The 13,038-nt window shown below is 42.9% G+C and overlaps 1 protein-coding gene across 1 annotated transcript; it reads right to left on the bottom strand.

The window, feature by feature from the left end:
* On the bottom strand, positions 1 to 4,048 carry gpr68 (G protein-coupled receptor 68). The gene is made up of 6 exons (XM_030719063.1): positions 3,953 to 4,048; positions 3,092 to 3,241; positions 1,887 to 2,020; positions 1,499 to 1,721; positions 507 to 687; positions 1 to 425 (listed from the first exon to the last, which is right to left on the bottom strand). The coding sequence occupies exons 1-6, from the start codon at positions 4,046 to 4,048 to the stop codon at positions 1 to 3; spliced, it is 1,209 nt and encodes a 402-aa protein (XP_030574923.1).
* Positions 4,049 to 13,038: the final 8,990 nt, after the last annotated feature.

Genomic DNA, 13,038 nt, shown 5'->3' with positions numbered 1-13,038 from the left:
TCATTTCAGCTGTTGCTCTTCTTCCTCAGTCCTGTCTGGGTTTTGTCTCGGCTCCTTTTCCAAGTGTGTATTATTTTTTATAATTTGTGCTTTGATGCTTTTTTCATCAATCTGTGTGATTAAAATGGTGCTTTTGCAGACGGCCTCTGTTTTGGTGTTGTTCAGCGTGTTGCTGTGCGTGAGCAGCGTCACATTTGGCTGGCCGTTGTTCTCGTCCGAAGCGACCTCGTGGGAGTCGTTGGCCGGGTTGGCGGGACTGGCGTTCCCGCGCCGACAGCAGAAGCAGAGTATCCTGGCCACAGGTCTGAACACGGCTCTGTAGAGGCCGCGGCGGGCGCTTTCGCTGACGAAGCAGTAGAGGACGGGGTCGGCCACGCAGTTCAGGGTGGTCAGCAGCAGGGACAGGTGGTAGTAGTTAAATATAGCTGGAAAACAAGAATTGTGTTGTTCAGGTAACACATTTTCACCTGTATTCAGTGAATGACTTCCTGTGAGTGAAACAGTACCTTCGATGAAGCCGCAGTTCCGCTCCAGCAGTGTGCGCACCAACAGGAAGATGTGGTATGGCGAGAAGCAAACAAGGAAGATGAGGATGGTGCTGCTAACTAACTGCCTGATCCTTATCTTCTGATCCGGCTGCGTTCCCGCGCTCTGACCCACCGCTCGGAGGACACACAGGTAGCTGATCTAAACCAAGACAAAAAAAAAGGCGTCACATGATCGGTCCAGGTGAGGCTCAGTGGTGCATCATCGTTCTGGTTTAATGTTTCTGTATGATAACATAATGCACCCTCTCTCCTCGCTGTGACATCTACATGCCTTTGGTACAGACAGAAGAGAAATGAAGAGATTCAGAATCCAGCTAACCTCCAGCTTCTGCAGGAGGGCAGGCAGCTGCTGGTAGGCAGGTGCTGCTAATCAGACATTCTGATTCACTGATTAAACTTAGCACTGACAGGTGTGTGGTTGTTCAGGTTGTATTTAGATAATTTAAGAACCTGCTGAGGACCAGATGACTTTTTATCACATCCTCAGAATTAACAGAGGGCCTACTTTCTTCATCACATTACTGTAGGTGGACAAAAAAAACCACTAAAAACTTCAACCAGTGATCTAAAATTCAAAATGAAAATTAATTAAAAATATGGCTAAATGGGGCGCCCAGGTGGCTCAGTGGTGGTGCGGGCAACCACATGCATATGCCGGTGCACCTGTCCACGTGTCCTCCCCCATTTCCTGTCTTCCTCTACTGGCAACAAAAAGCCGCTGTGGCCAAAAATTAAAAAAGAAAAATTGTGTCTAAATGCCAAATATAACAGATCAATAGCTGGAACAGGCTGTTGATGGATTAACAGATAAAATGATGAAAAAGATTAATAAAGAAACAATTGTGTTGGTGAGAATTAATGAAAATCTCTGTTTAGCATGATGATTCTGCCTGACAGAGAGCCGTGGAAATCCTGAAATATATAAAGAGCATGTAAACCAGTTATCATACCAGCAAAATGGCCAACGGGAACAAGAAGCCAACGGTAAAGCGGTAGTAGTTGATTGGATATTCCCACGGCTTCATGGGGTAGTGCTCGAAGCACACTGACTGGTTCTTGGGGTCTTTGCTGAGCTCCTTATGGTGAAAAAAAACCACACCGACCGCAATCTCCTTCAGCCAGATGATGGCGCTGATGATTGACGCTGCTTTCATGGAGCGCAGGGAGGTGAACCTGGAGACAGAAACACAGCTTAAGTGATTTTACATCTTCACACAGCATAAAACCAAAAGCCTGCTGTCAGCTGTTCATTAAATACACTAAAGCGTCTGTGCGTAAAAGAACCCACTGATTCTCAGGGGAACCTTCTCATGTTGGTGATGATGTTTTTGTTATTACCTCAAAGGATGGACTACAGCCAGGTAGCGATCCAAACTGATACAGCACAGGAAGCCGATGCTGATGTAGATGTTTTCATAGAGCAGGAAACCACACATCTGACACAGCCACTCTCTGTGACGCCAATCATCGTCCTGAAACAGCAACAGCAGACTGAAAGTGAAATGCAGCAGGCAGGTGGATAAATGCTGCATAGGCGGAGGAACTCCGGCTGCCAGTACTGCCAGGATAAAGACTGCTAATAGTGTCCGAATGCAGCACATTCATCACTAAGTGCAGCGAGGATGGGCCGGTCTGACAGGCAGCTTAATCTGAGCACGCTAAAAATACTTCAGCACACCCAGAGGTCAAGTGATGCTGTTTTTGGAAAGACTTTAGACCTGAAACATCTAAAGGTGTCAACGCAAGAAAGAGTTCCTGACATATGACTTCACATCCTCTTAGGATGTTAGGATGTGGCTGTGACACTCAAAGGTTTTAAAAACACTTAAACTGCATCTGATAATCTTTCTGAGAGCACTTCAGTTTTCCATTCATTGGTGTACTCTGATATAGTTTGATAGGAAGTATGTTTTATCATGTAAAATACACCCAACGTTAGTGACAGTATTATAAAAACTGCAGTTAAATATCATCCAAATAAAATCTCACTCAGCAAACTGGAGCTCCACCTTCTTGGACGGTCTGTTAGTCCAATGAAGCACAGAAGCCATACTATTGGTCAGATAACTGCATTAAAAATACTCCAAAAGGCTCCAACAGCACAAACACAGTCCTAGCAGCTACAGCCACCTGTGTCGCCATTCACCTGTCAATCAGAGAGGCCACACCCTAATAATGCACACTTTAAACTTTAATAAAATCCAAGGCAGTGAGTTATAAAAGCGTTTGTGAGACTTATTTTGAGCAGCATCTGTGTCCAGTTTGGTGAGCACTCTGATATCAAACATAAGTCAGCGCTTTAATCTTGGCTTGAGCTCCTAAATACAACAATACCTCATTTTTGAATATGCATCATATGGTTAGAAAGCATCACTGGTGGAGACCTGAATGAATCAGGGGTCTGCATGCTGCGAGGGCCTCTACTAGCTGCAAACACTGTGGCGCTGTGACACAGACACTGTTACCTAAACCAGCGTGCCTTAAATGTGTCCTGATGAAGCGCTGACAGATGAGCGAGAGAAGAGAGGATGTTTCTACGTTACCTGAAAGAAGTACTGGAGCCAGAAAGGTAGTGATGCCAGGTATAACAGGTCAGACACGGTGAGGTTCATCAGGTAAACTCCCAGCTCGTTCCTCTGCTTCAGCTGAAGGGCAGCGTGGTACAGAGCGTACAGGTTGGAGGGAATGCCCACCTACAATCAAGAAGATCATTTATGGAGAAGAAACAAAGCAGAAGGTCCACATGAGAGGTTCTCAGTATGATGTGATTCCTCTCATGAGAACAGCAGCAAAACTTAGTTTCCCACTGAAGCTAATTTCATATTATTTTGACCCAGTTTATGTTATAGGATCAAAAGCATATCCTGTCTTCTAAAGGTTTAGGATTCAGAACCAGCTGAAAACAACAGGAAGCGTCTTCACTCAGAGACATATTTACTCTGATTAGTTTGCAGCCTCTCAAATTAGCATATCTCCCCCATTTCTTCCTTTTCCTGACGTCACTGTCAGATGTGGCGGGATTGTTCACCATGGTGACCAGTCCACATGGTTAACGCTGCAGATGGTTGTACTTTAATCCAAACCATGATTTGGCAGAGCTTTAAACAGCTTTGTAAGCTCAGGAGCTTCTGTCTGAGAGCTGACAATCAAAAAGCTCCTCCACCGTCACTAAAGCCACAGCAACGTGTCGCTCAGGTCTCGCCCTCCCAGCGTGACTAATAGTGCAGAATGATTTTTGCAAGACTTTGACCCAAATGTGTTTATTGCTGCAATATTGTGATTTCAAAGAGGAAGTGGGTCTTCTAGAGTGGAGATGTGGTGTCCTGTGTTTCCTGTCACCTCTGCATGTGTTTCAGACCCTTAAAACAGCTGTTCAGGTGTTTGAGATCCACACACACACTTACCAGCAGCACCAGGATGTAGACAGAGGAGAAGAGGTACTGGTGGATTTCATGGCTGATGCTGCAGTTGATGACGCTGTCAGACATGTTTGATGCCATCGCACTCTGCTCACTCACACGCTTCATAACTCCATAACCGTCGTGGATGGAGCTCCTTGTGATGGATTAAACCTCTCTGGTCCCATCGACCCTCTGACTGGGTGGCTTTCTTTGATTTGGCCGCTGTGGAGGAGCAGAGAGTTTAGCTTAGTCGAGATTAGACGCACCTTCCTGCATGTGAGCGGTGAGATGGAGAGTGCATCCAATATCTAAAAAATAAAATGAAACTGCTGCTGCTTCACTCTCGCTGCAGCATCATTTCGATGGTGCAGCGAGAGGGAAGCAGCATTCTGGTTAAAATGATAAATATAAAGAGAAAAACTGTACAGATCTCAGATATAAATGAAAATGAATAATTCATGACAAAAAACAGCTCAGAGTAGCTGACTGCAGGCAGAATACACAACACGATGCTGGAAGCCACCTGGTTTCCTGATCCACAAATTTTCCTGTTTTGTTCTGTTGATTTTGTGATGTTGATCTCACAGAGGTATTTCTCAGCTCTTCTTCTCTCAGCTGCTCCTTTAGGGGCACCGCAGCAGCCTATCTCAGCATCCTCCTTTGTCACCCCCAACCCTCTATATGTCCTCATACATCCATGAACTTCCTGGAAGGTCTTCCTCTGTTCCTCCTGTCTGCAGCTCCATCTTCAGCATATCCACCCTCCCTCCTCTGCACCCCTCTCTTTGATTTCCTTATACTGAACCCACTGATGCTGATGATGCTCTGCTGTTTGGCAGGTCTAATGGAAATCACATTCACCTCACAAGCTTCTGAAGAGGAGAAAAGTGAAAAAATTACTGTTCACATTGAGGGAGGCTTTATTTGTTTGCAGTGTGTTCAGTGAACTCATTAAAACACAGTCGAGTGCTGACCGAGCTCAGCTTGAATTAAACTGTGTGGTTGGAACACACTGACTTCCTGGTCAAACGTGACTGCTTCCTGTTCCTGTGAGTACCAAAAGTAGCGGTGAGTCTGTGCCTCAGTACCCTCAGTCTGAAATCAAACACGGGTCCTGAGCAGAATCTCAGTTGAGACAGAGTCAGTTTGTTTAAATATAGAAAGGACATGAATGATGATTTTGTTTGAGATGGAGTCAAACAATTTATTCTTCATAGAAAATCCTCTGCAGGCTTCCTGAAGTTTAAACGTGTTCTCTGGTGATGTTCTGCAGTCCTTCACTGTATGCAAACTGAACCAATAGCTGAAAGTTCTATAACTCACCTGTTTAAATAAAGTGTGCATTTTAGAGCTTTATTTATATAGTGCAAAACCAACAGTCAAAATGACCCTCTATGAGCAAGACCTGGGCAACAGTGGGAAGGAAAAACTCCCTTTTAACAGGAAGAACTGGGGAGGGCCAGTCATCTGCTGCAGACAGCTTCCTGACAGACCGTCCAACAAGTCTGAGCTCCAGTTTTGCTGAATGAAATTCAAAAGGTGGATGGTTTTGGAAAACATGGATAATTCAACGATGGAGGTCATACACTTGGATCTGAAACTGCATTTTCATCAGCTTTAAAGTCTTCTTACTGACAAAGGCATCACCCATGGGCTCTGCCAGAGGGAAAATGGAAGGGAGTTCAAAAACAAAAAAGTTGCTTTTTCAGTAAAAATCTGAACTTTCTCTGTGAAGTAACACATTCTGTTTAAAGTGTAAGCAAATGTTTCTCTGATGTACCACAGGGACATTTATTTATATTGGAGAAAAACTGAGATTATCTTTAAAATACATCTAAAATGTTTTTTGGGTTATTGCGTGATGGCTTTAAGGTGAAAGGAGCTGCATGTGACACTGTGCTGAATGACGAGCCAGCGTGGGGCGTTTTGAAGCATTTCTCTGCTGTGGGCACGCTCAGTCACTCTGCTGCAGGCTGGCTGCAGATGATGGATCATAGCTGTTGCATTATTTTCATAAAGATGATGAGATCTTTTCTCTGGGACATTTCTTTCTGTGAGTTTCCGTTTCTCAGACTTCCTGCTTTGTTTGCATCTTGTGGTCAATCTTCTGTGATCGACTGATGCTTTAAAACACTCACAAAGATGGCTTTCTGATCTATCTGCTGTTTCATCTTCTGCACAGAAGTTTCTTTGCGATATTGAAGTGCGCGTGTGAGGCATTTACAGGGAATCTGTAAATTAAAGCTACTCGTGACTCTTCAGCATCTTTGTGTACTGCCCCTCACACACAGATCTATCATTACTGACTCAGATCAAAGCTGAGGCTTGCTGCTGTTGATGTGCTGAAGCTGTCATGGTTGCTGTGGCAAGCAGGAAAGGCAGACCCCAAAAGCAGGACTGATAAAAGACGTGAGAGAATGAACTTAAAGGATTTTACTGAGAATGAGGACTGGATGAACTAAATAAACAGGGCTGGTCTGAGGCCAGAACGAAAACTAGGGGGAACAAGGGACACACACAACAACATGACAAAGAACAGAAGAAAACTGAGGGTTTAAATACACAGCAGGTAATTAGGGCAAGAGGAAACAGCAGGGCACAACAGATGAAGCAAATGAAACTAATAACAGGGGAAGCAAAACTAAACACAAAGCACAGGGAACACAAGACTGTCAAAATAATACAGGAGGTGGCTAAAAACAAAGAACACGCAGACTTGACATGGGGAACTGGCACACAGACACTGGACAGAGACGCAGACCTGACACAGGGAAACACAAGGGACTAGAATAAACTGAGGAATTCAAAAGAAAACCAATAAACATAATCCAAGAAATAACTGAAACAAAACCAAGAAAACACAGAACACTGGGCCACCAGCCCAGGACCATGACAGAAGCATGTCCAATCTGGGGTAAACATGACCTATTGTATTCATCTTCAACTTCTCTTCCTCTTTTTATTCTTGGACTCTTATGGTGCAGCTTAAAGTCAGACGAATGACTCTGACTGCAGGTTTTGATTGTGATCACTCTGCTTGCTTTCAAGTGTTTTCTTTTCCTCCATCTGTGTTCACTGTCCCGCTGGCTTCACCTCTTTGGTGCTCAGTGTGCCCGAGAGGCAAGACTGCAGCTCCACTGAAACTGTTATTGGACTTTATACAATGGTATGCAAAAGTTTGGCAAAAATTATCAGGGGTGCCCAAACTTTTGCATACCACTGTATTGACACGAAGTGTGGGTTCTAATCTCACTCATGCAGTGTCCAGCCCTTCACCACCAGCATCTACTTCCTCCTTTTCATGTGGAAACAGACTTATTTTTGCTGTGGCTGCCACAGTATATCACAGTAACAGGGTTCCTAACCGGCTGGTTCTTTCTGTGTGGAGTTTGCATGTACTCCCTTACTACGTTTCTTAATTTTAAAAACATGTTGAAGCTATTACACACACACACACACACAAACACACACACACACACACACACACACACACACACACACACACACACACACACACACACACACACACACACACACACACACACACACACAATGCACAGGGTTGAATCTGCTGCTTGTAAAGCATTTCTTTTCTCACAGTATGAGAAAGTTTTCTTTGTTTGGGTTTCATGGATGAAATGATCATATAAAAAATCTTGTAGTCTTGTTAGGACTGAATTAGTAATATATTTTGAGCTACAGCTCATTTAACAAACAGCACAAAGGTGGAGCAGGTTACCGATGCTCCAGCCCTCACACCTTTGCAGTGGCCTCCAGCTCCTCATAGCAGAGAGTTTATAATCTTGATCACTGAGTCACATGTCAAACCTACTTACTGTCAGGCCCACAGGAACAGCCTTTCTGTGTGGTCACAGAACTCAGCGTCACTGTTTCAATGTTGCATCACTGTTTCAATGCTGTGTCACTGTTTCAATGCTGTGTCACTGTTTCAATGCTGTGTCACTGTTTCAATGCTGCGTCACTGTTTCAATGTTGCATCACTGTTTCAATGCTGTGTCACTGTTTCAATGCTGTGTCACTGTTTTAATGTTGCATCACTGTTTCAATGCTGTGTCACTGTTTCAATGCTGTGTCACTGTTTCAATGCTGTGTCACTGTTTTAATGTTGCATCACTGTTTCAATGCTGTGTCACTGTTTCAATGTTGCATCACTGTTTCAATGCTGTGTCACTGTTTCAATGCTGTGTCACTGTTTTAATGTTGCTTCACTGTTTCAATGCTGCATCACTGTTTCAATGCTGTGTCACTGTTTCAATGTTGCATCACTGTTTCAATGCTGTGTCACTGTTTCAATGCTGTGTCACTGTTTTAATGTTGAATCACTGTTTCAATGCTGTGTCACTGTTTCAGTGTTGCGTCACTGTTTTAGTGCTGAATCACTGTTTTAATGCTGCGTCACTGTTTCAATGCTGTGTCACTGTTTCAATGTTGAATCACTGTTTCAATGCTGTGTCACTGTTTCAATGTTGCATCACTGTTTCAATGCTGTGTCACTGTTTCAATGTTGAATCACTGTTTCAATGCTGCATCACTGTTTCAATGCTGTGTCACTGTTTCAATGCTGTGTCACTGTTTCAATGCTGTGTCACTGTTTTAATGTTGAATCACTGTTTCAATGCTGTGTCACTGTTTCAGTGTTGCGTCACTGTTTTAATGTTGCATCACTGTTTCAATGCTGTGTCACTGTTTCAATGCTGTGTCACTGTTTTAATGTTGAATCACTGTTTCAATGCTGTGTCACTGTTTCAGTGTTGAGTCACTGTTTTAGTGCTGCATCACTGTTTTAATGCTGCGTCACTGTTTCAATGCTGTGTCACTGTTTAAATGTTGAATCACTGTTTCAATGCTGTGTCACTGTTTCAATGTTGCATCACTGTTTCAATGCTGTGTCACTGTTTCAATGTTGAATCACTGTTTCAATGCTGCATCACTGTTTCAATGCTGTGTCACTGTTTCAATGCTGTGTCACTGTTTCAATGCTGTGTCACTGTTTTAATGTTGAATCACTGTTTCAATGCTGTGTCACTGTTTCAGTGTTGCGTCACTGTTTTAATGTTGCATCACTGTTTCAATGCTGCATCACTGTTTCAATGCTGTGTCACTGTTTCAATGCTGTGTCACTGTTTTAATGTTGAATCACTGTTTCAATGCTGTGTCACTGTTTCAGTGTTGCGTCACTGTTTTAGTGCTGCATCACTGTTTTAATGCTGCGTCACTGTTTCAATGTTGAATCACTGTTTCAATGCTGTGTCACTGTTTCAATGTTGCATCACTGTTTCAATGCTGTGTCACTGTTTCAATGTTGAATCACTGTTTCAATGCTGCATCACTGTTTCAATGCTGAGTCACTGTTTCAATGCTGTGTCACTGTTTTAATGTTGAATCACTGTTTCAATGCTGTGTCACTGTTTCAGTGTTGCGTCACTGTTTTAGTGCTGCATCACTGTTTTAATGCTGCGTCACTGTTTCAATGTTGCATCACTGTTTCAATGCTGTGTCACTGTTTCAATGCTGTGTCACTGTTTTAATGTTGAATCACTGTTTCAATGCTGTGTCACTGTTTTAATGCTTCGTCACTGTTTTAGTGCTGCATCACTGTTTTAATGCTGCGTCACTGTTTTAATGCTTCATCACTGTTTTAGTGCTGCGTCACTGTTTTAATGCTGCGTCACTGTTTTAGTGCTGCGTCACTGTTTTAATGCTTCGTCACTGTTTTAGTGCTGCGTCACTGTTTCAGTGCTGCGTCACTGTTTTAATGCTGCGTCACTGTTTAAGTGCTGCGTCACTGTTTCAGTGCTGCGTCACTGTTTCAATGCTGCGTCACTGTTTTAATGCTGCGTCACTGTTTTAGTGCTGCGTCACTGTTTTAATGCTGCGTCACTGTTTTAGTGCTGCGTCACTGTTTCAATGCTGCGTCACTGTTTCAATGCTGCGTCACTGTTTCAATGCTGCGTCACTGTTTTAATGCTGCGTCACTGTTTCAATGCTGCGTCACTGTTTCAGTGCTGCGTCACTGTTTTAATGCTGCGTCACTGTTTTAGTGCTGCGTCACTGTTTTAGTGCTGCGTCACTGTTTCAGTGCTGCGTCACTGTTTTAATGCTTCATCACTGTTTTAGTGCTGCGTCACTGTTTCAGTGCTGCGTCACTGTTTCAATGCTGCGTCACTGTTTCAATGTTGCGTCACTGTTTCAGTGCTGTGTCACTGTTTTAATGCTTCATCACTGTTTTAGTGCTGCGTCACTGTTTCAATGCTGCGTCACTGTTTTAATGCTGCGTCACTGTTTCAATGCTGCGTCACTGTTTTAGTGCTGCGTCACTGTTTTAATGCTGCGTCACTGTTTCAGTGCTGCGTCACTGTTTTAATGCTGCATCACTGTTTCAATGCTGCGTCACTGTTTTAGTGCTGCGTCACTGTTTTAATGCTGCATCACTGTTTTAATGCTTCATCACTGTTTTAATGCTGCATCACTGTTTTAGTGCTGCGTCACTGTTTCAATGCTGCGTCACTGTTTTAGTGCTGCGTCACTGTTTCAATGCTGCGTCACTGTTTTATTGCTGGAAGAGAAGGATGAAACTCTGCTTCATGTTGTTTGCTCTGCTCTTTGTGAACTGCAGTCACCAATCAAATGTTATTCAGTATTTTTTTCTGTTATTAGAAATATCATTATTGAGAAGTTCTTTGAAATATACTGACATGAATTTGAGGCGATATCACCTGGTTATGCTCTCACTTTAACCTGCTTTCATCTGTAAACACCCACACACACACACACACACACACACACACACACACACACACACACACACACACACACACACACACACACACACACACACACCTGTCACACAGTTTTTCTGTTCCTAACAGTAAATCTGACCTGAAGCAGAGATCATGAGGAAAACCTGATGTTGTGACACACGGCAGAAAAATTACTGAATTGAGAAATTACTTCCTCTGGTTTGTTTCACTGCGGCGGCAGTTTTAGCAGCATGTCTGCCAAAGAGGGAAAGCTACACAGACTGTAAACTACTACTACTACTACTACTAGTAGTACTACTACAACAACTTCTGGAGTAAATGCCAACGAAGAGTCAGTAAACCAGCTTTTGTAGTTTAATAATCTGCCATTTCTCTGCATGCTCTGCAAAACACTAAAGAAAACAGGCTTTCCTCCTCACAGTTATCCAGGATTCCTCCTGCCTTCAGCTTGGTTTGATTACAGCTGTACACTAAACTGTAGATCTTATAAACTGGACCACAACACCTTTCCCCCAACCTCAGTCATCTGTCTTACCCTTAGCAGCTGTGGCTAGAACTTTTCCATCCTGCAGCAGAACTTCATCACCAAAGCCTCAGTACCAGCAGCGGCACAGGGTACTTAAATACTTCTAACTGTACTACATCGGCAGACAGGAGGAAGTTGATTCAACTGGAGACTCCTCCCACACTCACATTCAGACATACACAGAGAGGATGAGACGCAGTGAGAGGATGTTCAGTGGGTTACACTGCAGTCAGAAACAGGTGGCATTTATTAACACAAATATTAATGCATTAATATTAATGCAAATCAGGCAGAAAATTAGCAGAAAACTGATGAGAGAACAAAAACCCTGCTGGGTATTATTTCCAGTTACAGACCACCATCAGAGGTGGCAATATTACACACATTCGTCTGTTAAGTAGAAGTACAGATTCTTGCCTTAAAAATACTTTGGTAAAAGCTTAAGTACTGATTCAATGCTCTTTACTAAAGTAAAAGTACACAGTTTGAAATGTACTCAAAATATTAAAGTAAAAAGGACATTACCAGCTATTTCTGTGCAAAAGAAACTGAAACTCATGTCATATTAATAGCATAATAAAATCATATTAATACAAGGAAACAAACTTTATTTCAACTTAATTTCTAATTTGAATGAGTTCATGCAGCTTGAACATCTGTTGCTGTTGTTGAACACAAGCAGAGGAAAACAAAAAATGTAAAAATCTAGCTGTGGATGGGTGGATGTGTGACCCTGCCGCCACACCTAAGGTGGAGTCAGAGTGACCTGGAGTGGGATTCAGCAGGTGTGAGAACCCTGAGATGGGTTGTAGTGATGCAGCGGGGGGAAAGTCCTAATCATTTCTTTCACTTTCTTTGTGATCAGCTGACCTGCTGCTGCTCTTTGTGGGTTTAGCCAATGAAATTCAACAAGACGTAAGATTCTGTTAAAAATTTGATTTCCCACCCTAGACAGCATATAACCGTGAGTGAATCAGCTGAAATTCACACTGATGTCTGCTGTCCTGTTACACTCACCATGAACACCACAGTTGCTCTGCAGACTAACCAGCATGCAGTAAACTGCAACCTTTGAATGACACAAAACTGTTATACTTCCATTTTTTTTGCAGGACGTTTCACAGTCTGAAAACAGCACATCATAGATCTGACACCTGACACCTGTCACTGAGCAGTCCCTGCTTTAAAATGACTCTCTCTTCTCCTGTACGGTCATCTCAGAGCAAGCTTCTCTCACTGTGGCAGCAGCTGGACCTTCAGCTCACACACAACACACACACACACACACACACACACACACACACACACACACACACACACACACACACACACACACACACACACACTAACACCCATGAAAGCCGCTCCAGTGTTGTGCAAAAAAGTGATCGTCTGCCATAAAGTGATTTTCAAAGTTTCTATGTGCTTTTATGTGTAACGTCTGTGCTTATATTGGTAAATAGAGTGCAGTCAGCATGATTTATGAAAGACTTCTATATAAAATTAAGAAATTACCTGTTTTGCAAGTATCTTTATGACTCTGAGTTATTATACGTACATTATAATCAGCCCAGTCCTTTTTGGCCACTTAAAATATCTTTATATCTTTATTAGGGGTGGGACTTTAACGCGTTAATTTTGAATAATTGATTACGGGGAAAATAATGAATTAAAAATTTTAACGCATTTTAATCACACTTTGCACCATGAAACGTTTCTCAGTGGACGAGTTCCAGGCATACAGATTATATCGACGCACAATGTCCAAATTCAGGGGCCAC

Source organism: Archocentrus centrarchus, chromosome 22, assembly GCF_007364275.1.
Source record: "Archocentrus centrarchus isolate MPI-CPG fArcCen1 chromosome 22, fArcCen1, whole genome shotgun sequence".
NCBI classification, from domain to species: Eukaryota; Metazoa; Chordata; class Actinopteri; order Cichliformes; family Cichlidae; genus Archocentrus; species Archocentrus centrarchus.
Note: the sequence above shows the minus strand (reverse complement) of the source record. Positions and strands in the feature narration are given on the sequence as shown.